At 45.4% G+C, this 26,811-nt stretch overlaps 2 protein-coding genes and 1 non-coding gene across 3 annotated transcripts in view; 1 reads left to right on the top strand and 2 right to left on the bottom strand.

The window, feature by feature from the left end:
* The window catches only part of LOC129714753 (bridging integrator 2-like), a 76,163-nt gene that overhangs the window by 45,383 nt on the left and 3,969 nt on the right, over nucleotides 1-26,811 (bottom strand). The window contains exon 2 of the mRNA XM_055664569.1: nucleotides 96-175. The gene's annotated coding sequence lies outside the window, so the exon portion shown is untranslated. The remainder of the gene's footprint in view (nucleotides 1-95; nucleotides 176-26,811) is intronic.
* LOC129714754 (natural resistance-associated macrophage protein 2-like) lies at nucleotides 118-25,933 on the top strand. The gene is made up of 15 exons (XM_055664570.1): nucleotides 118-203; nucleotides 5,419-5,543; nucleotides 7,542-7,664; nucleotides 8,782-8,901; nucleotides 10,010-10,116; nucleotides 14,204-14,274; nucleotides 15,859-15,926; nucleotides 17,885-18,040; nucleotides 19,444-19,602; nucleotides 20,111-20,197; nucleotides 21,144-21,263; nucleotides 22,084-22,233; nucleotides 22,550-22,623; nucleotides 23,180-23,333; nucleotides 24,381-25,933. Exons 1-15 carry the CDS (start codon nucleotides 170-172, stop codon nucleotides 24,528-24,530), a joined length of 1,698 nt encoding a protein of 565 aa, XP_055520545.1. The 5' UTR covers nucleotides 118-169; the 3' UTR covers nucleotides 24,531-25,933.
* On the bottom strand, nucleotides 16,468-16,539 carry trnag-gcc (transfer RNA glycine (anticodon GCC)). Its single transcript has one exon. It is a non-coding gene; the product is annotated as a tRNA-Gly (tRNA).

The raw sequence follows: 26,811 nt of genomic DNA, 5'->3' as shown, positions 1-26,811 counted from the left end.
GCCATTATCTGAGAGAGTGCTGGCAGCTCCCCTGCATCTCAAATGCTATTTATACCAGACTACAGCGTACTGCCTCCACATTTCTCCGAACTTACCCAGTGCTTCTTGCGTCCACAGCACGGAGTAAGCTGTGAGGGAACACGTGGAGTTTCAGCGCACTCGCTTCACCATGTCACTGGAGCAAGAAAAGAAAGAGACCACAGGTAAATGTACTAACCATGCAACAGGTGGGAGAGTGTGGCCACATCCAGTGGCTGATCCTCAAAACACTGCCCTTTCCTTTCCCTCTTTATTACTCTATCTCTCTCTCTCCCTCTCTCCATCTCTCTCTCTCTCTCTCCATCTCTCTCTTTACATCTCTCTCTCTCTCTCTCTCTCTCTCTCTCTCTCTCTCTCTCTCTCTCTCTCTCTCTCTCTCTCTCTCTCTCTCTCTCTCCCTCTCTCTCTCTCTCTCTCTCTCTCTCTCTCTCTCTCCCTCTCTCTCTCTCTCTCTCTCTCTCTCTCTCTCTCTCTCTCTCTCTCTCTCTCTCTCTCTCTCTCTCCATCTCTCTCTCTCTCTCTCTCTCTCCTCTCTCTCTCTCTCTACTCTCTCTCTCTCTCTCTCTCTCTCTCTCTCTCTCTCTCTCCATCTCTCTCTCTCTCGACATTTCCCGCCTACTCTCTCACTCCCAGCCTCACCTACTTCTGGGGTCCATTATAAAGTCAGTTCTGGATTGTTTCTGGATTTGGTCACAGATCTGTTTCTGGATTCTGAAGGATTGCTTCAGTTTCCCTTGGGTTTGCTTCTGGTTTTGGCTCTGCATTTGTTCAGTTTAGTTTAGAGATACAGCGTGGATACAGGCCCTTCGGCCCACCGAGCGGGGCCAGATCCAGGCGAGCCCCAGGCTGCTGCAAGGCCTCCAACCAATCTGGGTCGTCCAGCAAACCATCGTCCCTCTCCTCACCCGGCCACCTTCAGCCTTTGTACCCCGGGGGAGGGCGGGGGGGGGGTGGGGTAAGACCCTGGTTCACTCCCTCACCGGCGGCTCCCTCAACAGGCGGCGGACTCATAGGATCATAAGTGATATGAGCAGAATTAGGCCATTCGGCCCATCAAGTCTACTCTGCCATTCAATCATGGCTGATCTATCTCTCCCCTAACCCCATTCTCCTGCCTTTTCCCCATCAAGTCTACTCTGCCATTCAATCATGGCTGATCTATCTCTCCCCTAACCCCATTCTCCTGCCTTTTCCCCATAACCCCTGACACCCGCACTACTCAACGATCTATCTATTTCTGCTTTAGAAATATACTATATGATACGATAGAACTCATCTCAGGAGGGAAATTGGTTCTCTCGATTGACTATCCATTGACTTGGCCTCCACAGTCTTCTGTGGCAAAGACTTCCACAGATTCGCCATCCTGTCGGACATGCCTGGTGGTGTGTTGTTGTCGCTGTGGTAGTTAGTGAGCGATGAACTGGGCCTTATGGTAATAGAATGCTGTACTGTGTGGGCCATTGAACAAACATCAACCGAAAGAGAAGCACTGCCGCTAGTCTTGTGGGGAGTACGACTTGGACCTTCACACAAGGGCCTGGCTCTTTGCCATATCTCATTCCCACTCAACCTGTATTGAGGCTAATCTTGTTTTCTCTCCGCCTCATTGCCTTTCTCCAGGCCAGTGTTGTTTTCAGTTGATTATCCTTCTGGGTCATCTTGGTCGACAAACTCCCCTTTCAAGAGGAATTCGTCAAGTCATTTGGGAAACGGAATGGAAGGTTTTTTTTTCGGTAGGGTCCCGACCCAAAACGTCACCTTCCCATTCCCTCCACAGACGCTGCCTGACCTGCTGAGATCTTCCAGTAGCTTGCTTGTTACTCAAGATTCCAGCAGCTGCAATCTCTTGTGTCTGCTGCTTATGTTAGTTTTGTTGGAGAGACCAACTCTGTCTCTACTCACTGTGTCTCGCCACTCTGTCAGAGAAATAAGATGACAGAAAAACACTGGCCGAATCTCCAGGTGCTGTCTGTACAGAGTTTGCACGTTCTCGCCGTGACCTGCATGGGTTTTCTCCGGTTTCCTCCCACACTCCAAAGACGTGCAAGTTTGTAGGTTAATTAACTTTTGTAAAAATTGTGAATGTCCCCAGTGTGTAGGATAGTGTTAGTGTACGGGGTGATCACTGGTCGGCAAGGACTCGGTGGGTCGAAGGGCCTGTTTGCACGCTGTATCTCTAGAAGTCTCAACTGCACTTGTTTTCTGCTTCTTGTGCTAATCTCTGCTGTGATTTAAGAGCAGCTTTGGAAATGGAAAAGCTTTCAGCATGAATGGGTTACAGGTAACGTCAAATGTTAATTCTCTACCCCACCTCCCTGGGAAATTTCAAAACTGTGCAAGGTGGAGAAATAGCTTTGAAAACCTGTTCGCGGCTCGTGGGAGGATGGCTGTAGCAGAGCTAGACTTGTCACGCAGCTATTCATCTGCGGAGATAATACTTGTGAAGGTATACTTGTCCAGTCCAAGTATTTACAACAGTACCTAGGGCAGAGGCTATGGGAAGAAGGCAGGAGAATGGGGTTAGGAGGGAGAGATAGATCAGCCATGATTGAATGGTGGAGTAGACCTGATGGGCTGAATGGCCTAATTCTACTCCTATCACTTATAAACTTATGACCACCCAGGGCAGTGGTTAAAGGTTCACAGATGTGTGGCAGTGACCTACAACGTATGGTATGGCATTTTATGTGTTACATATATGGACGTACAATGAAATATATATTTTATACACAGTTCAGTACAAGTATCATTATACATAAGCACTGAGAAACATATTAGATAAGCATCTCAGATAGGGGACAAATGTATAGCAGCAGTACACTGAGAGTATACAGAGTCGCCAGTTTGGAGCCATTTCCAGGTCCCAGTTGTAGTAAGTGCTTGATCTGACCATCAAGGCCCGTTGTCATGGCGATGTTGCAAGGTCGGCCTAGTCAAGCGTAGCTGTTGGTGTCCTCCGCCGCTGCTCCACCGCTGTCGGCCGCGTGTGGTCCACGTGCTCGGCCTCTTGGAGCGGCACCCGGTCCAGCCGAGCCCCAGCGGCCCATTCCCCCCTGTCGAGGCAGCGGGCCTGGCAGCAAAGGAATAGGTAACGTCATGGGCAATTCAGCCGAATACCAGCACCAGGTTTGGCCGTGGGCAAGTTCAGAAATTCTAATCAAAGCACTAAAGTTGAGAAAAACACTTGGAGACGGGAAGGACTATACTTTAAATAATTAGCTCAGAAATGTGAACTTTCTACCCTATTAATCAGGGAAGTGTTTCCAACCTTTGAACAACTGATGGTTAAGAGTGAGATCCTGACCGGATTTTTCAGTCCAATAATTGCTGGCGAGATCAACTCTAAAAGTCATGTCAAGGAGTCGGCGTTTAAGGGGCCTTTATACAGGTGCATGGATATGCAGGGAATGGCGGTATATGGATCATGTACTGGCAGTCCACCCTCCACCACCTCCAGTTTAATTCCATTTGGAATATTTTTGGAGGACCAGGAAACCAAGAGGAGTTAAATTGACATCATGTTCGGCACAGACATTGTGCGCCGAAGGGCCTGTTCATAGAAACATAGAAACATAGAAATTAGGTGCGGGAGTAGGCCATTCGGCCCTTCGAGCCTGCACCGCCATTCAATATGATCATGGCTTATCATCCAACTCAGTATCCCGTACCTGCCTTCTCTCCATACCCCCTGATCCCCTTAGCCACAAGGGCCACATCTAACTCCCTCTTAAATATAGCCAATGAACTGGCCTCAACTACCCTCTGTGGCAGAGAGTTCCAGAGATTCACCACTCTCTGCGTGAAAAAAGTTCTTCTCATCTCGGTTTTAAAGGATTTCCCCTTTATCCTTAAGCTGTGACCCCTTGTCCTGGACTTCCCTAACATCGGGAACAATCTACCTGCATCTAACCTGTCCAACCCCTTAAGAATTTTGTAATGTAGCTGTATAGCACATATACAGCTACATTATACAGCTACACATATACAGCTACACATAGCAGTATAGCACAATTCCTGTGCTATACTGTGTAAGAAGGAACTGCAGATGCTGATTTACCCCGAAGATAGACACAAAGTGCAGGAGTAACTCAGTGGGACAGGCAGCATCTCTGGAGAGAAGGATTGGGTGACGTTTTGGGTCGAGACCCTTCTGTACTGTTCTATGTTTCTATGTTTTTGTACTAATGCCATCATCTCCACTGTGATCAGCTGAGTCAGTGGCCAACTCCTATACCTGGCAACCACCATATGTCCTCCTCGAATTATTCATTACTCTTCCGTCCAACTCCCCCCTTGCTGCATGACAGCCTCAGTATAAGTACAAAGGTTCCTTGGCTGGGCATGTGGGGGACTGCCAGATTACAAATCCCAGTCTGTGGAAAGCTCTGAAATACCATTGTTAGGAAATCTTGGAAGTATTTTGAAATCGGAGCTTCTCATTGTGAGGAATTTGCAAAGGGTGGAGGAGATGCTGTTGTAATGAAGGTGCCTTCAGACTGTTGTGTAATGGTCCATCTTGCAAACTGGGCTGAAAGTGCTTGTGTTTTCTTGGAAGGCCAGGAGAGCCTGACATGAAACCAGACCTAGCCTGACCGTCATCTGGTCCAGGAGTCGCACCTCATCTCCAGTCTTTTTAGCTTAGTTTACAGATACAGCACAGAAACATGCCCCTTGCCCCATCAAGACCGTGCCGACCAGTCTATCGTCCATATAAACCAGCACCTACACTTCCTTCCAAAACATACAACAGATTAGATACAGATTACAGTATAATCAAGGACAAGTCGCAGCCCGGCCCCTCCCTCTTCTCCCCTCTCCCATCGGGCAAAAGGTACAGAAGTGTGAAAACGCACCCCTCCGGATTCAGGGACAGTTTCTTCCCAGCTGTTATCAGTCAACTGAACCATCCTACCACAACCAGAGAGCAGTGCTGAACTACTATCTACCTCATTGGTGACCCTCAGACTATCTTTAATCGGACTTTGCTGGCTTTATCTTGCACTAAATGTAATTCCCTTATCATGTATCTTATACACTCGATGGCCCGATTGTAATCATGTATTGTCTCGTATTGACTGGTTAGCATGCTGCAAAATATTTTCATGTGTTAATAAACAAAACTCAACTAAAATGCTTTATCGGATTGAAGATGTACCAGCAAAATAATACCATTTAGACAGGTGTGGGCAGGAGAGAGATGTGGAAGGGAGTAGACACAAACGCTGGAGTAACTCAGCAGGACAGGCAGCGTCTCCGGAGAGAAGGAATGGGTGGCTTTTCGGGTTGAGTCCCTTCTTCAGACTTCAGATGTGGAAGAGTGGATCCGGACTGGCCTGGCATCGCTTTGTCTAAGTTGAGGTCTATCTGTGTTTTCAGACAAGCCCAGCAAAATGATCGACACGACCCGCAGCAACGTCAGTCGGTCACGATTGTTTCCTCCCATGGAAATGACCTTCCATTACGAGGCGGAGAAAAAAATCCACATTCCTGACAGCCAATCGGTGAGTTTGTACATCAGAGACGTCATTCGGATCAGGGACAGAGTCTCAACCCGTAGTCATTCGGGTGAAGTCGCTGGTTGAACAACTCCTTCTACCCTACAGGCAGCTAGGCTCACTCCACGAGATCGCAGACTAACCAAATGATCACCAGGGGAGAGCAAAACCTCTCTTACACCTCCTGCTAGTAGTAGTAGGCCCCCTTCGATCGTGACTGACCATGGGCGAGGCATCCTAGTTTGCAGGTGATGTGTGGTCGGATGCAAGCCTGGGCGATGTCATATGGAGGACAGGCTGTTGCCCATGCAGCACGTCCCCCCTCTCCACGTCACTGATCGATCCAAAGCAATAGCAGGGCCGTTACAGTTTAGCACCAGTGCGTTGCTGCTATGCGTTATATGAAGTGATAGTCACACAGCGTGGAAACAGGCCCTTCGGCCCACAATGTCCGTGCCGAACACGATGTCAAGTTAAACTAATCTCCTCTGCCCGCACGTGATCCACATCCCTCAATTCCCTGCATATCCGTGTCTAAAAGCATCTTAAACACCACTATTGTATCGGCCTCCAGCACCACCCCTGGCACATTCCAGGCAACCACCACCCTATGTGTAAAAGAAAATTGCCCCACACATCTCCTTTAAACTTTGCCTCTCTCACCTTAAAGCTGTGCCCTGTGGTTATAGAGTCTTAGCGTCATGCAGTATGGAAACGGGTCCTTTGGCCCAACTTGCCCATGCCGACATTTGACATTTTCATCCTAGAGAAGGGGTTCTGACTGAATTCCCTATCATGCTTCCAACTGACTCAAGGGGAAGGCAATTAGGATAGGGAGGAAAATATATGGGTTTTCCCCAGATGCTCCAGTTTCCAACAAACACACTCCAAAGAGGGACAGGTTTGTAGGTTAATTGGCTTTGGTAAAAATTGTAAATTGTCCCGAGTATGTAGGATAGTGTTAGTGTGCGTGGATCGCTGGTCGACGCGGACTCGGTGGGCCGGAGGGCGTTTCCATGCTATCTCTAAACTAAATTAAACTAAACCAGATTCAAATGTCTCCCAGGCAATCCCACCCCTCCTATATTGCAGCCTTTCTGCTTCACCGAATGTTCTTCCCATATCCTGCCTCCTTACAATACAAAGGATTCCCCTCTTCTCCAAAGATAAAATCTCTTCCTCAGATCTTTCCCTGCAGCAAAAGCTGTTTAAAATGTCTCTGTGTGCTTCCTCTGCCTCTGACTATCCCAACTCCAGCCTGCACACCAGCCATGGCAGGCAGATCCATACACCGATCCCTCACACTCTCTCACTCATCTCCCTCTCTTTCCGTACCTTTCTCTTTGCCTCGATCCGCTTCCCCTCTTTCTTTCTCCCTCCCCACTCTCTCTTTCACTCTCCATGCTCTCTCTCTTTGTCTGTCTTTCTATCTCTTCCCCCCACCTATCTCTCCCTCCACTCTCTTTCTCTTTCTCCATTCTCTCTCTTCCTCCCTACCTCTTTCTCCATCTCTTTCTTTCTTTCTTTCTTTCTCTGCACTCTCTTGTTCTGCTTCCTTTTTCATTCTCTCACTTCCTCTGTTTTCTCCCTCTCCCTCATTTCCTTCCCCCTTTCCTCCTCTCTCTCTCTTTCTCTCTTTCTCTCTTACAGCTCAGATGTCACTAAATATGCTTGAAGTTCAGCTTTCTGGTGTTTAAGAATAAGGGGTCGGCCATTTAGAACGTAGATGAGGAAAAACTTTTTCTCACAGAGAGTGGTGGGTCTGTGGAATTCTCTGCCTCAGAAGGCGGTGGAGGCCAATTCTCTGGATACTTTCAAGAGAGAGCTAGATAGGGCTCTTAAAGATAGTGGAGTCAGGGGATATGGGGAGAAGGCAAGAACGGGGTACTGATTGGGGATGATCAGCCATCATCACATTGAATGGCGGTGCTGGCTCAAAGGGCCGAATGGCCTACTCCTGCACCTATTGTCTATTGTCTAACACTGCTCTGTTTGTGCCTGCAGACACGGTTCAGTTTTCGGAAGCTCTGGGCTTTTACAGGACCTGGGTTTCTCATGAGTATTGCTTATCTGGACCCGGGAAACATTGAATCGGACCTACAGTCTGGAGCTGTGGCCGGGTTTAAGGTACGTTCTTCACTCCTTTTCAAAAATCTCCCAGCCGTGTTAATACTTTCCGCTGATCCATTGTTGCATGCACAAAATCAAACTCATCCAATCTTAGTTCCACCAAAGATCAAAGCCTGTAGAACACTAGGAATTCTACCTAAGCTTCAGAGCAAAGTAGATTTGAGCATTAATATTAGAAAAGGTTGATCAACGGCCAGCCACATTCCCAGGAACACAGATAAAGCCAATACATGATCAAAGAGTCATAGGGCAGAGAAACAGGCTCTTCAGCTCACCATATCAATGTTAACCATCAAGTACCTATCTGACGAAGGGTCTCAACCCAAAACGTCACCCATTCCTATTCTCCAGAGATGCTGACATGTTAAGTTACTCCAGCTTTTTGTGTCTATATTCAGTGTAAACCAGCATCTGCAGTTCCTTCCCACATAGGTATCTATCTATACTATCCCTATTTTCCAACACTCAGCCTTAGTTTTGTCCGCCTTGGCAATTCAAGAGCTTCTCGAATGTTGTGAGAGTCTCTACCTCCACCACCCTCTCAGGCAGTGTGTTCCAGGTTCCAACCGCCCTCTGGGGGAAAACATCTCCCTTACATCCCCTCTATACCTCCCACCCTAAACCCAAGGCCTCTGGTCTTGGATACCTCTGGCATGGAGTTTTATCTTCTCCAGTTGCCTTCTAATTTTGTATCCTTCAAGGAATCCAAGGGTTAGTAGCAAGAGTGAGATACAAACTCATATTTCGGGTTGTGTACAAAGTTTGGGCACAGTGGTGCAGCGGGTAGAGCTGCTGCCTCGCAGCGCCAGGGATCGGGGTTTGATCCTGACCTTGTGTGCTGTCTGTGTGTGTGTAGTTTGCACGTTCTCCCCATGACCGCGTGGGTTTTCTCCGGGTGCTCCGGTTTCCTCTCACACTCCAAAGTCGTGCGGGTTTGTAGGTTACTTGGCCCTCTGTAAATTGCCCCCTAGCATGTAGAATACAACTAGTGTGAGGGTGATCGTTGGTCGGCGTGGACTCAGTGGGCCAAAGGGGCCTGTGACCGCGCTGTATCTCTAAACTAAAACTAAACCTGCTGGATTTGACTCTCTTTTTCTCTGTGCTTTTATTTCAGATCCTCTGGGTTTTGCTGTTTGCCACCATCATGGGCCTCATGTTACAGAGACTGTCAGCACGCTTAGGAGTTGTAAGTGGCATGCAGTTGGCTGAGGTCTGTCGCAGGCAGTATCCTAAGGTGCGTGCCATAGTTTAAAACTTCTCCATCAAAGTTTCATATACTTTACATCCACTTCCATCTGTATTAAGGGGGTAGAGATGTTATAACTGGTGGGTGCAGGTGCTTCATACGTTCATAAGTGATATGAGCAGAATTAGATCATTCGGCCTATCAACTCTACTCTGCCATTCAATCATGGCTATCTATCTTTCCCTCTCAACCCCATTCTCCTGCCTTCTGCCCATAATCCCTGACACCCGTACTAAACACGAATCAGTCAATCTCCACCTTAAAAATATCCATTGACTTGGCCTCCACAGCCTTCTTTGGCAATGAATTCCTCAGATTCACCACCCTCTCACTAAATAAATTACTTCTCCGATGTTGGGGGAGTCCAGAACCAGGGGCCACAGTTTAAGAATAAGGGGTAAGCCATTTAGAATGGAGACGAGGAAACACTTTTTCGCACAGAGAGTTGGGAGTCTGTGGAATTCTCTGCCTCAGAGGGCGGTGGAGGCCGGTTCTCTGGATACTTTCAAGAGAGAGCTAGATAGGGCTCTTAAAGATAGCGGAGTCAGGAGATATGGGGAGAAGGCAGGAACCGGGTACTGATTGGGGATGATCAGCCATGATCACATTGAATGGCGGTGCTGGCTCGAAGGGCTCCTGCACCTATTGTCTATTGTCTTCTCATCTCCTTTCTAAAGGTCCCACCCTTTTATTCTAAAGCTGTGGCCTCTGGTCCTAGACTCGCCCACCAGTGGAAACAGCCTTTCCACATTCACTCTCTCCAGGTCTTTCACTGGACGTGCTTCAAGAAACTGGGGGAAATAAGTTGCCTGGATAGAGTAAATATACAGAGAGTAAGTTATCTTTGTTCAGAAAATGAAAGAGATAAATGAGGATTATTGGTTGAAATTCTTCTCTGAACCAGCACCATGGGTCTTGGACCTTCCTTGTTTAAGATCCACTTTGGGAGGTTTGAATTCACCCTGATTGTGCTAAGGCTGTGTCTGTGATCTTTGGTGTCCTTCCCTTGAGAGGTTCACTCATCTATATCAGAACATCAGGCAGATCAGATAATGCTGGCTCGGGACTAATGCTTGTCATCTTGTTAATATTCCAGTTCCCTCGGATTGCGTTATGGTTGATGGTGGAACTGGCGATCATCGGCTCGGACATGCAGGAGGTGATCGGATCGGCCATCGCTCTGAACCTGCTGTCTGTTGGAAGGTAGAGTACAGCCTCTTCAGGTTCACTTGGACTGCATTTCCCTTGGTGCTGCACAGTGGTAGAGTTACTGTCTCACAGTGGCAGAGACCCGGGTTCAATTCTGACTACGGGTGCTGTATGTACGGAGTTTGTACCTTCTCCCTGTGACTATGTGGGTTTCTTCCGGGTACTCTGGTTTCCATCCACATCCCAAAGACATAGGTTTGTAGGTTAATTGGCTTTGGTTAAAAAAATTGTAAAGTCCCTAATGTGTGGGATAGTGCTAGTGTACGGGTTAATCGATGGCCTGTGTGGACTCGGTTGGCCGAAGGGCCTGTTTCCACACTGTATCTCTAAAGACTAAAGTATAACGTAGTGTAGGAAGGAACTGCAGATGCTGGTCTACACCGAAGATTGACACAAAATGCTGGAGTAAATCAGGAATAGATGACAAGCTGTTTCAGTTTAGTTTATGGTAGACAAAAATGCTGGAGAAATTCAGCGGGTGAGGCAGCATCTATGGAGCGAAGTAAATAGGCGATGTTTCGTGTCGAGACTCTTCTTCAGAAGAAGGGTTTCGACCCGAATCGTCACCTATTCCTTCGCTCCATAGATGCTGCCTCACCCGCTGAGTTCCTCCAGCATTTTTGTCTACCTTTGATTTTCCAGCATCTGCACTTCCTTCTTAAACATTCAGTTTAGTTTATTGTCACATGTACCAAGATACAGTGAAAAGCTTTTGTTGCATGCTACCCAGTCAGCAGAGAGACAATACATGATTACATTCGAGCCATTTATAATGTTTCGATACATGGGAGGGTGATATCTACAAAGCGTTTCCACTTGTTCACTGAAGTGGGCAATAGATTCATGAAAGAACATGACATTACCCCAGGCAGCATTAGGGTTCAGTATCTGGGAAAGACAGACAAAGATGGCAGGTTGTCCTAACGCATGTACACTCTCCCAGCAATACAGTCTCCACTGTAGGCTGCCATTGTAATATGCTGTCCACTGTAGTAAATTAGCCCACCGTGTATAATTCCCCCTCATTAACCAACTCTCTCCAGCCGTACAATGACTCCCACTGTTCCCCAGTTACAGACCATCCCACTGGACCAGATTCTACCTCAATTACAAGACTCTGGATTAATTGGCAGTTGATAAATGTGGATTCTTCCCGAATAATAGTCACCCCCAGTAAAAGTATTTTTACCCTTGATAGACCCAGTCAGTGGTGGACTCTCATCCATTTTGCTTAACAATGCATTTCTCCCTGTGATTGTCCCATTGTTATAGATTATGGAGTCACAGAGAGATACAGCAGGGAAACAGGCCCTTCAGCCCACGGAGTCCACGTTGACTATCGACTACACATTTACACCAATCCAGTATTAATCTATTATTTTATTCTCTCCAGATTTCCATCAACCGCCCCCCCCCCCCCCCCCCCCCCCAGATTCCCCCTCACCCACACCCTCGGGCACGTTTCTCAGAAGCCAATTATCTTACAATTCTGCACGTCTCTGGGATGTCAAGTCAAGTCAAGTGGGAGGAAACTGGAGCACTTGGAGGAAACCCACACGGTCACAGGCAGAATGTACACTCAGACAGCACCCAAAGTCAGGATCATATTTATTTAATTTAGTTTAGTTTAGTTTATTATCACTTGTACCGGTACAGTGAAAAGATTTTGTTGCGTGCTCCCCAGTCAGTGGTAAAGCTATGCATGTTTACGATCAAGCCGTCCGCAGTGTACAGATATATGATAAAGGGAATAACGTTCAGTGCAAGATAAAGTCCAGTAAAGTCCGATGAAAGATTGTCCAAGGGTCTCCCGTGAGGTAGATAGCAGCTCAAAGCCGGCTTTCTGGTGCTGTGAGGCAGTGGCTTTACTAGCTGTGCCACTGGGCCTGCCCTGTATTTCAATTGCATTACGAGTTCCCTGCAAATGCGTCTCGCAATAAAAAATTTACTGATAATTCAATCTTCCCAGTTTTGCTGCCACATTAATGATGTCTCGACAGGACACAGACTCGCTATAGTGCAGCAATCCACTCGCACAATTGCCATGCAGCAATCTTTTTGCAGTAATGCAGTCAACAGCGCCATCTTGCTGTCATAATGTTCTCCTGACAATGCAATCTCTCAGTAGTACTCCTGCAGCACTATAGTCACAGAGCAATGCAGTTTTGCAGCTATCACTATACATTCTGAGATCAATGCAGTAATAATCTTGCAACAGGGCAGCTTGTTATTATGCACCTGCGCCAATTCAGTATTGCAACAATAATCTTACGCACTGCCATGGAGCAATAATCTTGCAGCAATGAAGCCTTGCTACAATATTCTTGCAGCAAGTTAGCATTGCATCAATGTAGTCCCATGCATTTTTTGCAGCAGTACAGCCATGCAGTAATAATAATGCAATCTTGTAGAAACAGTCTGCCAGCAACACAATTTTGCAGCAATAGTCTCACTGTAATGCAATCTCATAACAGTGTTGTCTTATAGCAAAGCAGTCAATCCTTGCAGAAATGTAGCCATGAAACAATGGGATTTCAAAGCAATATTCTTACAACAATGCAGCTTCACAGCAATGCAGGACAGTAGTTATCTAAAAACAGGCAACTGCAGATGCTGGTTTACAGGTAAGATACAAAGTGCTGGAGTAACTCAGCAGGTCAGGCAGCATCCCTGGAGAACATGGCTAGGTGGCGTTTCCAGCGGGGAACCTCCTTCAGACTAGTAATCTAGTTTTGCAGCAACAGACACCGCAATACAAGCTTAAATCAATGAGGATTGCAGCAATAGTCTTAAAGCAATGCAACCTTGCTCTGATGGCCGAGCAGCAGTGCATTATCTCAGTAATATTATCTTGCACTAATAATCTCGCAGCAATATCTTCACAGCAATAATTTCATATCAATGCATTTTTCACGGTAGTTTTGGAATGATAGCTGCACAATAGTCGTGTAGCAGTGCAGTCTTGCACCAAATGTTTCGCAGCAATGCAGTCTCAAAGTAAAGAGTCACGTTGCAATAGACTTGCAAACAACACTCTGAAACACTCTTAGCAAGTTTCTCGATAATCTCCCACACTAATACACTAATAAACTCTGCCACGTCATCTCCCAGTGATCTCCCACAGTTACACACACTGACTGCCTCAGTCATACAGTCTCTGGTTCATATATTTGACATGTTAATTGAAGCAGAGGATGGTTTCTGTGCAATGTGAATCTTGCATTAGTTTCCTCCAATGCTGCAAATTTTGCAATGGTGGGCACACAAGAAACGGCAGATGCTGCCTTACCATCAAGGACACAAAGTGTTTAGTTTAGTTTAGGAGTGAACTGCAGATGCCAAAAATAGACACAAAATGCTGCAGTAACTCAGTGGGACAGGCAGCATCTCTGGAGACAAGGAATGGGTGACATTTCGGCTCCAGAGATGCTGCCTGTCCCGCTACGTTACTCCAGCATTTTGTGTCTATCTTTAGTTTAGTTTTAGTTTTGGGATACAATGCGGAAACAGGCCCTTCGGCTCACCGAGTCCACTCCGACTAGCGATCTGCACACACAAGCACCATCCTACACACACTAGGGACAATTTACAATTTTACCAAAGCCAATTAACCTTCAAACTTATACGTCTTTGGAATGTGGCAGGAAACCGGAGCACCCGGAGAAAACCCACGCGGTCCCCGGGCGAACGCACAAACTCCTTCCCCCCCCCCCCCCCCCTGGAGAACATGGATAGGCCGTTTCGAGTCAGGACCCTTCTTCAGACTGATTGTAGTGGGGGTGTGTAGAAGAAACTTGCTGAAGAAAGGTCACGACACGAAGCGTCACCTATCCATGTTGTCCAGATATGCTGCCTGACCCGCTGAGTTACTCCAGCACTTTGTGTCTTTCATGGTCATGTACCACAGATTCTGATTGCCACACTAAAACCGAATGGCATCTGCGGTAACTGTGCTTGAAGCTTTGACTTCTTGCAAAGTTACACTTTGCAGCTGATCTTGTCCCAGTATTGGTGGAGGTCAGTGTCCTGAGCCATAGAGGGTTGAACAGTTCGACTAACCACCTGCTCTCTCTGTGTTTAGGATTCCCCTCTGGGGCGGAGTGATTATAACTATTGCAGACACGTTTTTATTCCTCTTCTTGGATAAATATGGTAAGTTTGATATTATTCGTATGAGTTTGCCAAAAGGTGTTTGCAGTGTATGTGATTTTGGTGTTGAACAATTATTGTTTTAAGAACTTTGTCATGTGATTAACTGCTTTCTGGGCGATAACAGTGTGGATAAAAGGTTCCAAAGGCAGTCCCTGAATAAACTACGCACGTAGTGTTTGAGTTCTGCTCTGTTGCTCTGCGCAATCTACAATGGACTTCAATGGAAATTACCGGTCAATCTACAAACCCGCACGTTTTTGGGATGTGGGAGGAAACCGGAGCACCCGGAGGAAACCCATGCGGTCACAGAGAGAACGTGCAAACTCTGCATAGACAGCACCTGGAGTCAGGATTGAACCCAGGTCTCTGGCATTGTAAGGTAACAACTCTACCGCTGCGCCACCGTGCCGTCCCATGGAGAAGGTAGTGGATTGTTTAGGTCAAAGAATGGATGAAAATGGGGTGCAGCCAGTTAAAGCAAAAGATGAACCCCGGGAATGACATTGAGCTCCAGTCGTGAATGGTTCTCATCCGTCACTGCATGTGACTTCGACACAACCTACTGCAGAGCGGACCTCACCTGATCAACTACGAAAGAAAGATGAACCGTGGGCTTGTGGAAACATTGGCAAAAGTTCCCCAGCCTATGCAGCATCTCAGCAGTGTGTCATTCTTCTCACATTATGACTCAAACAATGCGCTAAAACCTGCTTGTAATGCTACAAGCTCTGCAATATAAAATAATAACAGAAAAATGGTGGAAGCACTCAGCAGGTCAGGCAGCATCTGTGGGGGGAGAGAGAGGGGAGAAGGAGAGTGAGAGTGTTTCTGAGAGAGAATGAGTGAAAGAGCGATAGATGGAGAGAGAAAGAGAGTGAGAGAAAACAAGGAGCAAACACGAGGAACTGCAGATGATTGAGTTTGAAGAAGGGTCCCGACCTCTTCACTCCCACTAGAAGAGTGTAGGAGCCATCGATGTATACCGGGACGTGTGTACTGCTTTGCTTCCTGAAATCAATCACAATCTCCTTTGTCTTGCTGACATTGAGGGAGAGGTTCGTGTTTTGGCACCAGGTTACGGGGTTCTCAATCTCCTCTCTGCACTCCGCCTCATCATTATTTGATATTTGGCCCACTACGGTGGTGTCGTCTGCAAAGGACCCTTTGAAATCTTGACAGAACATGTCTCAGAGAGATGGGGCGGTGAGAGGGGTGGATGAGGAGGTGAAGGCAGAGTCAAGAGATTGCTTCCGTGCTGCATAGCTCCATAATTCTGTAAAGAAGCACGGATATACAGGTATGTGCACTCACACCTCCCAGATGAGACACTTTAAACTGTGTTGGCTTAAAATGAGCCAGAACCAACGTTTATCTCAACAGAACAGTCTTGACCTGAAACGTCACCTATCCATGTTCTCCATAGATGCTGCCTGAACTGCTGAGTTACTCCTGCGCTTTGTGTCCATCTTTCATCTCATTGACCATTGTCTTGATAATGGTCAAACAGTATACATTATCCTTATTCAGATCTGTGCAGTCCTCTTATCCTGATCACAGTGTAACAGCTGCTTTATTTCTCCGTAGGTCTGAGAAAGCTGGAAGCTTTGTTTGGGTTTCTCATCGCCGTTATGGCTGGCACCTTTGGTTATGAGGTAAGATAAGGCAAAATTGGTTTCTTTGCTCTGAATTTGTTAAATTTGTACCCCTGTGGTTGCTTCACTATTTTTCTTTTTTCTGGGATATGAGCATCACCGGCAAGATCAGCAACTATCACTCATCCCCAATTTAGTTTAGTTTAGAGATACAAAGCGGAAACAGACCCTTCGGCCCACCAGGTCCACACTGACCAGCGATCCCCGCACATTAACACTACCCTACACACACTAGGGACATTTTTTACATTTACTCCAAGCCAATTAGTTTACAAACCTGCACATCTTTAAAGGGTGGGAGGAAATCAGAGATCCCGGAGAAAACCCACGCAGGTCACGGGGAGAACATACAAACTCCATGCAGATAGCACCCGTAGTAGAGATCGAGCACGAGTCTCCGGCGCTGCAAACGCTGTAAGGCAGCAACTCTACCGCTGTGCCACCGTGCTGTCATGAACTTTCTATCATCAAATACAAGTTGCAAAGTAAATAAGTCAATCGGAAATCAATAACGTTTTTTTTTTGCTGAGGTGTAAAATGATGCATCGGCCGGGAATCGATCCCAGGCCCTCCCACGTGGCAGGCGAGAATTCTACCACTGAACCACCGATGCCGCTATTACCAATGAGATGGTGGGGGTGATCTTGAATCGCTGCGGTCCTTCTGGTAAAGGTAGTCACACGGTGCGACTGGGGAGGGAGTTAGAGAGTTTAAACCCAGTGAGGATGAAGGAACGGGTGATGCCTTTCCAGGTCAGGATGGTATGCAACTCTCAGGGGAACCTGCAGGTGGTGGTGTTCCCTTATCTTTGGTGGCAGAGGTTGGGACAAGGAATTGAACCGTGTTTTCGGGCTTGGGCATTTATTTTTTTGCATTTCTTTTCATAATATTTCTGAATTTATTGAATTGTAGCTTTTTGGTTTCAGGCATAGGATTAAGGTGAGAGGGGAGAGATATGAGAGGGATCTCAGGGGCAACAATTTCACTCAGAGGTTAGTCTGTATCTGGAATGAGTTGCCAGAGGAACATGTAGAGGCAAATATAATTAGAACTTTCAAAAGACTTTAGACTTTAGAGATACAACCACCTCCAGTTTAAATTCATTTGGAATATTTTGGAGGACCAAGAAACCAAGAATACAGCGCAGAAACAGACCCTTCAGCCCACCAAGGGACAATTTTCCCTCACACAATAGGGACTATTTTACAACTTAATGAAGTCAACTAGAAACTTGTATGTCTTTGGAGTGTGGATAGAAATGGGAGCATCCAGAGAAAATCCACGTTTTGTACATTTGGATAGATATATGAATGCAGTGATATGGGCCAAATGCAAGCAATTAGACTAGCCCAGTATGCCAAAGACGTACAGGTTTGTAGGTCAATTGGCTTTGGTAAAATTGTAAATTGTTCCTTGAGGAGAGGATAGTGCTAGTATATGGGGGGGGGGGGGGGGGTCGCTGGTTGGCACAGACTTGGTGGGCCGAAGGGCCTGTTTCCGCGATGCATTTCTATGTCCAAATTTTTTTTAAAGTCAAAATGGATCAATGGGGGCAGCTAGCATCTGCTTACACTTCTTTGTTTGCATTATGTGTTAATAGCAGGGTCGTGGGACATTTGCCGCTGGTCAGACTGCACGAAAGGAGAGTGAAAAACGGAATGAAAAGATGCTGTTCCTCTAGCTTGCATTGGCCCCCACTGGAACAGTGCAGGAGGCCACAGATAGATAGTGGGACAGGGAATTAAAGTGGCAGCAACAGAGGTTCAGGGTCACTCCTTCAGACTAATCACAGGCTCTCTCCACAATCTGTATTTGCTTTCACTGGTGTGGAGGAGACCACACTGTGAGCATTGAATGCAGTGCACAAAGTATTTTGATGTTCATTTGCCACTCTTTCGTGTCTCAAGCCGTACCATTAGTTGTCTCACAGACTGTGTCCCTGTGTTCTTTGCCCATAGTACGTGACTGTAAAGCCTGACCAGTTGCAGCTACTGAGGGGGATGTTTGTGCCCAGCTGTGATGGCTGTGGAAGCCAACAGCTTCAGCAGGCGGTTGGCATAGTTGGCGCTGTGATCATGCCCCACAACATCTACCTGTACTCAGCGCTGGTCAGAGTAAGTACTCAACTTTGCCAGTGAACATGGAGCAGTGTTATACAAACATAGAAACTGATGTGTCTGAACATAACATTGATGCTGAAGAAAGGTCTCAACCCAAAATGTCACCCATTCCTTCCAACCGGAGATGCTGCCTGACCTGCTGAGTTACTCCAGAATTTTGTATCTATGCTGCCTGACCCACTGAGCTTCTCCAGCATCTTGTGTCTATAACATTGATGCTGATCTACATCTATCTTCCAAGTGATTTTAGAGCATTAATGGGTAACTTTTGTTGCACATTCCCTTGTTTTAAACATCATCTTGGGCTGGTTCAACTGAGACATATTCTCACGCATTGGAAGTGTGAATGACTCTTATTGGTCTCAATTTCAGCCTTGGGGAAATTGTAACTTCTGGGACTTGTTTAAAAGCTACTGGTGTAGGCTCACTGAGAATAGGCAGCATCAGTGGTCATTGGCCCACCGAGTCCACGCCGACTAGCGATCCCCGCACGCTAATACTACCCTACACACACAAGGGACAATTTACAAATTTTTACCAAAGCCAATTAACCTTTAGAGTGTGTCAAAGTATGTCTTTAGAGTGTGGGAGGAAACCGGAGCACCCGGAGAAAACCCACACAGTTCACGGGGAGAACGTACAAACTACGTACAGACAGCACCCATAGTCAGGATCAAACCTGGGTTTCGGTCGCTGTGAGGCAGCAACTCCACCGCTACGCCACCGTGCTGTCACCTATCCATGTTCTCCAGAGATGCCAGACCCGCTGAGTTACTCCAGAACTTCTTTTAGCTCCAGAACTGATCTGACTCAGCATTATCAAGCAAGGGTCATTTACGGAATGATTGCCTGACCCTGCCAGTTTTTAGCTGCTAGCTGACCTGATATCCAAACCTTGCTCCATCAGAACAAATAAATAAAATGGCTCACAGCTCTCACAGGAGCCTTGCTAACACTTCCAGCAGGGAATGTCCTGATTGGTATCCCTCACTAGTCCGAGGAAATACAATTCAAAGCGATTACACAAAAACACTTGAAAATGGGAGTAGGAACAAGCCTGCCTCACCATTCAATGGCAGCGTGGCCTTAAATCCTGTGCCAGTTCTCCAAATCTTTCAATTCCTTGATCTTTCAAATATTTATCCACTGTAAATGCTTCTAATGATGCAGCCTCCGCCGCCAACTGAGGCAAAGAATGGGAGCTTAATCTCCCATTAACTATTTGTGGGAACTTGCTGTTCTCCCATTGTCCAACTGCCAAAACAAAAGTCCGTTTGCACTTCAAGTTGTTTTTTTCTGAAGCTTTGTGCTCAGGTCACACGCTGAAGGGGGCAAAAGTGGGGAGGGTCGTGTAACTGTGGGATTAACTGGAGCTAATACAGCCTCTCCTCTCTCAGTCCAGAGATGTGAATCGAGCAAATAAGAAGGAAGTGAATGAAGCCAATCGTTACTTCTTCATCGAAGCCTGCATGGCTTTGTTTTTGTCTTTCATCATTAACGTCTTTGTGGTCACGGTGTTTGCGGAAGCTTTTTACAACAAGACCAACGAGCAAGTGGTGAGTGTGGGAGTGAGTTCACTCCAATCAGCAATACTCGGATGTACCAGCTCCCAGTCTTTGCACACTGGCACTATAGTTTCTGCAGGTTTGTGACTGGGCAGCCAAGAGTCAAGAATGTTTAATTGGCATATGCAGCAACAATAGAACAATGAAATTCTTACAGGTCCGTAAACACTAACACACAAATAACATACAATAAACAAAAAAATCAATCAATTAATAATCCCAGAACTAATGCAAAAAAAAAAGCCCAAAATTCGTAGTGCAGCCCAAGACAGTCCATAGTTGATCGTTGTGCAGTGATCGAGAACTGTTGGTTGATGTGACAAAGCTACTGTATTCTTAAACCTGGTGGTCATGCTTTTCAGACTCCTAAACAGGTCCACCAATGAATAACGTGAATAACGTTTAGTGCAAGATAAAGCCAGTAAAGTCCGATCAAAGACGGTCCGAAGGTCACCAATGAGTAGATGGTCGTTCAGGACTATTTTATTTTCTCTTGCAGCACGAGGTGTGCGCAAACAGCAGTAGTCCACATGCTGATCTCTTCCCAGTCAATAACCAGACTCTGACTGTCGATATTTACAAAGGGGTAAGTGCACCCGAACAAAAGAGGATCGTACTCGTCAACAGGTCTCAACACTTTTTTTTGGGTCAGTGCAATTCTTTACAATTTGGTACAGTTCTGCACAGATATATGGATTTTAATGGGTTTATTATCTTTAACTCTTTGAGCTCAAAAGGGTTTCTACAAATCTTCCGGAGTTTTATCTTTATGAGTCGGACATGTCTGTGTTACACTGTGCCTGTATCGCCTTTTTTTTTTTTACCCCTGAACCATTTTCTGGGTCATTGCTAGTCTAAACAGATCTATGAAGGATGTGGGAATGGTGCAAGAATTTGCTTTCAGGGCTCTAATAAAACTAATGGTACGCAGATTTAACCCAGAGTGGTCCATGATTGCAGCCATTATCAGTGACTTTTGAACCTGCTCCCCCATTCAACAAGGTCACGGCTGATCTATCTCAGTACTATGTTACAGTTGTACAGGACGGCGATGAGGCCGCATTTGGAATATTGTGTTCAGTTTTGGTCAATCTGCTATAGGAAGTACGCCATTAAGCTGGAAAGAGCGCAGATAAGATTTGCAAGGATGTAGCCAGGACTTGAAGGTTTGGGCCGGCGGCGGGGTATCTTGGTCAGCATTGATGAGTTGGGCTGAAGAACCTGTTTCCGTGCTGTATGATTCTCTGACCTTTCTGCCCTATTCCCATGTCGTGATTCCTCTAGCACCCTACCAGTCTCTGTTTCGAATGAGCCTTGAGAGTTGGGGATTCCAGAGATTCATCAACCTCTGGGTGCAGTTTTCCCTCATCTCAGTGCTAAACATCTCCTTCTTCTGAGACTGTGCCTCTACTAGACTCTACAGCCAGGGGAAACATCCTCCCTGTTATGCCCTGAACTTCAGCAAACAAAAAATTACAAAGGTCAGGAATTTAGCTCCACCTCAGATAACCATCCTTTTCTCTTGATCTCAGGGTGTGGTGCTGGGCTGCTATTTTGGTGCTGCTGCTCTCTACATCTGGGCCATTGGTATCCTGGCTGCAGGTCAGAGTTCAACCATGTCGGGGACATACACTGGACAGTTTGTCATGGAGGTAATTTTTGACTGTTTCCTAAAATGCAAATATAACAGAACATTGATGTGCACTGAATTCAAATCCTTTTACATCCACACAAGGCTTAATGGGGTGCAGTGAGTTGAGTTATGGTCTCTCCCACTGTGGTCTGGTCACTCCAAAGACATATGGGTTTGTAGTTTAATTGACATGGTATAAATGTAAAATTGTCCCAGTGTAGGATAGTTTTAGTGTGCGGGGATCACTGGTCGTGCGGACTCGGTGGGCCGAAGGGCCTGTTTCTGCGCTGAATCTCTAAATTAAACTAAACCAAACTAAACTAACTACATCCAATGGTGAGACTTCTTTCTTTAGTTTGCCTCTGTCACTGCAAAACAAAAGCTTCACCCTTTATTGGTGGTGAAGGGCATTGGTGCCAATGTTACAGTAGTCGTAGCAGCGATTGTCATTGTTATTTGGATGAGACGTTAACTTCAAAGGAGAGCAGGGAGTTATCTTCAGCATCTCAGTCAATGCCACAGCAAATAGATTATCTAGTCATCTCCACATTAGTGTGACTGCCTGAATTTCCTTCTATTACATAGTGCCTACACTTCAATAACATAACACCTACTCTTCAGAAATAGTGATAGTAACGTACACAAGCTGGACAAACGGTAAGAGGACCAGAACACAATTTAGTTGCTCACTTGCATTGGAAGTACGGAATTCCTATACCTTGTCAAAAATAAATTGGCACCTCATAGCAGGCCTGCTTATCTTTGTTTCCCTAACCAGTGTCATAGCAAGCAGGCAAACACACTGGATAAATTCTCAACCTCTTGTTTCTCTTTCCCAGGGGTTCTTGAACCTCAAGTGGTCTCGCTTTGCTCGTGTGGTCTTCACCCGATCAATCGCAATCACTCCCACCTTGCTGGTCGCTGTTTTCCAGAATGTGGACACATTGACAGGAATGAATGACTTGCTAAATGTTCTGATGAGTTTGCAGGTGAGGATTTATTTTACTATGGCACTGTAATTTTACACTGGTGGGGCATTTTACACATGCAGATTCTGTGCTATGCACCTCCAGGCAAATAGAAAGCTAGTGTGGAGCATCTACTGTGGTGAATCCGACGAGAATTTGTAGTTCAGGGTACAACTTTTTCAGAAGCTCAGTTTTGAACATCAAATATTTGTACTCGTGGAGAGGAAGGTGACTTTCCAGGGCAGTTATTTATTTCAATCATATCAATGTAATTCTGGTTATTGATCTGCACTGTCTCCAGGTCCAGTTCTAACAACTAACCTTTCACTCTCCCCAGCTGCCATTTGCATTGCTCCCAGTATTGACGTTTACCAGTATGAGCTCCGTGATGAATGACTTCGTCAACGGTCTGTAAGTAGTCTGACTCCCCAGCTCACACTTAGTATATCTGGCCTATTACATGAAGAATTGTGAGGAACTAGAGGATGATTTGGCAATAAATCAAAATGGGGTAAATTTAATTGGCTGTATGAAAACTAAGCACTGTCCTAATGCTGTCTATGTAACATCAAAGTACAAAAGCAAACAGTGCTCCTCGGCTGGTAGACCATAAAAACCCAGGAGTGCGATGACGTAGTCCTGGGAAACAATTTTGGTTGGCAAGGGAAAGTTAGCATTTTCCTCCCTCTAATTTTATCCACTGTACTGTGGGAGGAGTATGAACTGTTTGTGAGAGACTTGTCATAGAGACTCAACGCCTTGCCAAAGGTGACAATGTTGTGAATCTTTTCACAATTTTCACAGGTGCAGAACTTTGCTACTCCTGGTCAGAAAGTGGCACATACATTGCACCACGTCACTCCACCTTGTTGTATGCAACAGAAAGAGATGGTGTGTCTGAGTCAGTGTTGACAGAGCTGCATGGTGTTACACTAATATCTGCTGGATTCTTTATATTTTCTTCTAGTGTGTGGAAGATTCTAGGCGGAATTATGATTCTGATCATATGCTGCATTAACGTATATTTTGTAATCGATTATGTTTCAAATCTGAAGTTCTTGGCACTCTACATTGCAGCAGCTATCGTGTCAGTTGCCTATTTATCTTTTGTGTTATACTTGGTAAGTTTGAGAATGTAAGTCCTGTTGATATCATAGCAGCATATTTTGCAGTTCGATTATATGGCATTCTGTCCTGTTGCTTTTTCCATTTACTGCCTTTGGTCAAGAAAAATAGTGTGTGCGTGCGTGTCAAATAACACAGGTCCTAGCACAGATCCCTGCAGAACACCAGTGCTTACAGGCCTCCAGCCTCAATACTATCCTTGCACCAAAACCCTATGTCTTCAATCAGTAACCCAGTAGTTCTGGACCCATACAACCAAGTCACCATAAATCCCGTGCATCTTAATCTCCTGGATCAGGTTTCCATGGGGGACTTTATCAAATGCATTACTGAAATCCATGTAGACAATATCCATTGTACTACCCTCATCGATCACTATCTTCACCTCTTCAAAAAACTTGATCAAGTTAGCAAGACTCGACCTTCCCGCAGACAAACCCATGCTGGTGATTAGCCCATTCTCTTCCAAATGGAAGTAAATCCTATCCCAAAGAATTCTCTCCAATAACTTCCCAACCACTGACATGAGCCCCACCAGCCTATAATTCCCTGGATTCTGTCTACTTCCCTTCTTTAACAAAGGACCAACTTTAGCTGCACCCCAGACCTCCAGGACATCACCTGAGGCTAGAGAAGTTTCAAAGATCTTCATCAAGGCCCCTGCAATCGCCTCCCTGCCTCTCTCAATAACCTGGGATAGACCCCATTAGGCCCTGTGGATTTATCCACATTAATGCTCTTCAGGAGCCCCAACACCACGTCCTTCTTGATCCAAAACTGTCCAAGCTTATTAGTATTCTCCACACTGATCTCACTGTCCGTGTTCTTCTCCTTGATGAATACACATGTAAAGTACTCATTTAAAATCTTGCCTACATCCTCTGACTCCAAGCATAAATTCCCTCATTTATCCTTGAATAGTTTAATAGTGTCATCAAATAGCTCCTGAAAATATATATGACTCTCTGTAACAGCTCTGTAAACTTCAAGTGTTGTGAGCCATTTATTTTGGGTCTGACTGGCCTTTGTCTGACTCCCTGCAGGTGTGGTTTTGTTTAGTTCAAATGGGTGTCCCATTTTTGAACTGCAACCGTGATGTCAATGTGAACAAGATGATGATTGTGGAAGATCAGAGTCAGGTATTTCATCGAGTTGGGTCGATCCGTTCAGCAGATGTGGGTACTGTCCGCTGAAGATTTCATCAGAGTAATGAAGACTGCTTGCTCTTCTGACACGATATTCCTCAAATGGAACTCAGTTGGACCATTTAATGTATGTAAATGTTTGTCATAAATCAGTGTAGCTGCTTCATTCCATAGATAATGCTCTAACAATTGTTAATATAGACAAAGTCTGATACTAAATATTTTGAGTCCCATCAAACAGGAACTCGCTACTAAATCATCAGGGCCAGCATGTCACACATTCCCAGTGGTTGTATAAATGTCCAGAAGGGAGTGAAATCTCAACGTCCAGGGATGTCAATGGACAGCTGCAGACATGAACGTGGTGTGGTGTTTCCCTGAAATCAGTCATGACCTAGTTAGTGGCGTAATGACCACCTCTTGATGAGCACCAGAGGACCACCCTATGGGAGGATGGGCTTAGGAAATGGGCAACTTCAACCCAAAAGAACAGATGATGATGTATTTTACTATTTATTGGATGTCACCCTTGTAAATAAGGCTGGTGGTGACATTTTGAGGTCTGCACACCCCAGTGAGGGGTAGGAATGGTGAGCATCATAAACTGTATAATTTCCAAGTCTAATTTAGAATAATGTGTAGGAATAAACTGCAGATGCTGGTTCACACCAACGATAGACACAAATTGTTGGAGTAACTCAGCAGGACAGGCAGCATCTCTGGATCTCTGAAATGAAGGAATGGGTGACGTTTTAGGGCGTATTTAGAATTACTTTATATTCCTGACCTTTCAATAACATCCTAATCTGATTTGAAATCTTCCATAACTAAAGTAAAGATAGCCAGATTTGACTATGTATCATTAAATTTTTGATATGTATATGTGGAATTATGGTCACATATTTTAACTTAAGTTCTCATCAAGTCATTTTACTTCTTCAACAACTAGTCTGTCTGCATCTATCCATGGAGCTTGCAGGTAAATCCTTCTCTATTCTTGGACTGACAGCAACACCTTCTCATTGTCTTAACAATACCAGGCCTCTGTCAACAGCAGAGTTGCCAACACAGACGGAAGTGTCAGAGCTGCTTTCAAATGTGGTGGTTGTCCTAAGTTATGCAGTGCTTGGGATTTGCCTCTGGAAATCATCCTTACTGCCCTATGTATTCCAAGGCTTGCACTGATGCTGATTCTACTTGGGACTTGAAAGACCTGATGATCCTGAGCTTTTTCCTCTCACAAATTTATTGTTGGCTGCAGACTTACTGCCAGTAGGTGGTGCAATGTTTCAGTCTGTACAATGAATAAATAGCACATCAAATAAAAGGGTAGGTTGTACTTGTGAGCTTTCTTGTGGTATAATTTTGTTAATATTTGAATTTGTATTTTGAAATGATTCTCAATTATATCAAGGTGTACATCTTTAAAATTAAATAAATGAATGTTCTTAACAGAAGCGAACTTGTATGTTTTCCAACTCCCAATTTTGCCATATTTTCCTAAAATTGCTGACTCCAGGCTGCAAGTCCCTATTGTTCAATGGAGCTTTATTTGTCACATGTGCAAATGCACAGTGAAATTCCTTTTTGCATATTACATTTTTGGCACCATTATTCAAATAGGCTGTGGGCCAAGCATCAAAAATGTGTCTAGAAATAGGATTTCGTGACCCAAGTCACCAAACTACATGAAATGTTCACATATTGTGTAAAAATATTTATATAAATCACCCCTGAAACTCGATATGAAGAAGACTTGCACATTTTTATTAAATTAGAGAAAACCGGACAAAATGTGGGGAATGTTTGAGTCCAATCAAAGCAGATTTAACATTGAGTTGTCTGCCAGTTGGCCAATCACACGCTTTGTTTCAGGCTGGCACACAACATGGCTGAGGGGGCTTCACAGATGCCTGTTTTACTGGAGATTCCCATGTGTTGTTCTGTGGAATAAATGTGGTGGAAACTTGCAGCAGGTTCATTGTATTTAGTGGGAAAAGCATTAAAAAGGCTGAAGAAAGTGCTACGAAGTGGATTAAAGTGCAAGAGAGCCTTCAAAGTCCCTGCTGATGTGCTGGAACACAAAGTAGGCCCCCATGATTCAACTCTAACTGAAAGGTACAAAGTCTGAATTTATGAAAATCTATCTGTATGGGCGAGGGAGACGCCATCTCCCTCGCCCTACACTCATCTCTGGAACTCCTCGACACCAAGTATTCTTACATTGGACTCCTATTTATCAGCCATAGCTCCACCTTCAACACCATTATCCCATCCAAACTCAGCTCCAATCTCCTGGACCGAGGAATCAGCGCCCTCCCCCCTCTGT

Source organism: Leucoraja erinacea, chromosome 40 (genome assembly GCF_028641065.1).
Source record: "Leucoraja erinacea ecotype New England chromosome 40, Leri_hhj_1, whole genome shotgun sequence".
NCBI lineage: Eukaryota > Metazoa > Chordata > Chondrichthyes > Rajiformes > Rajidae > Leucoraja > Leucoraja erinaceus.
The sequence above is the reverse complement of the archived record's forward strand: the minus strand, read 5'-3'. Positions and strand labels throughout refer to the sequence as shown.

Bases quoted from the DNA above. Each gene is read 5' to 3' on its own strand.
- LOC129714754 (XM_055664570.1), top strand. From the start codon at position 170: ATGTCACTGGAGCAAGAAAAGAAAGAGACCACAG. The intron at 204-5,418 runs GTAAATGTACTA...CTGTGTTTTCAG, and splicing joins AGAAAAGAAAGAGACCACAG to ACAAGCCCAGCAAAATGATC. The intron at 7,665-8,781 runs GTACGTTCTTCA...CTTTTATTTCAG, and splicing joins GAGCTGTGGCCGGGTTTAAG to ATCCTCTGGGTTTTGCTGTT.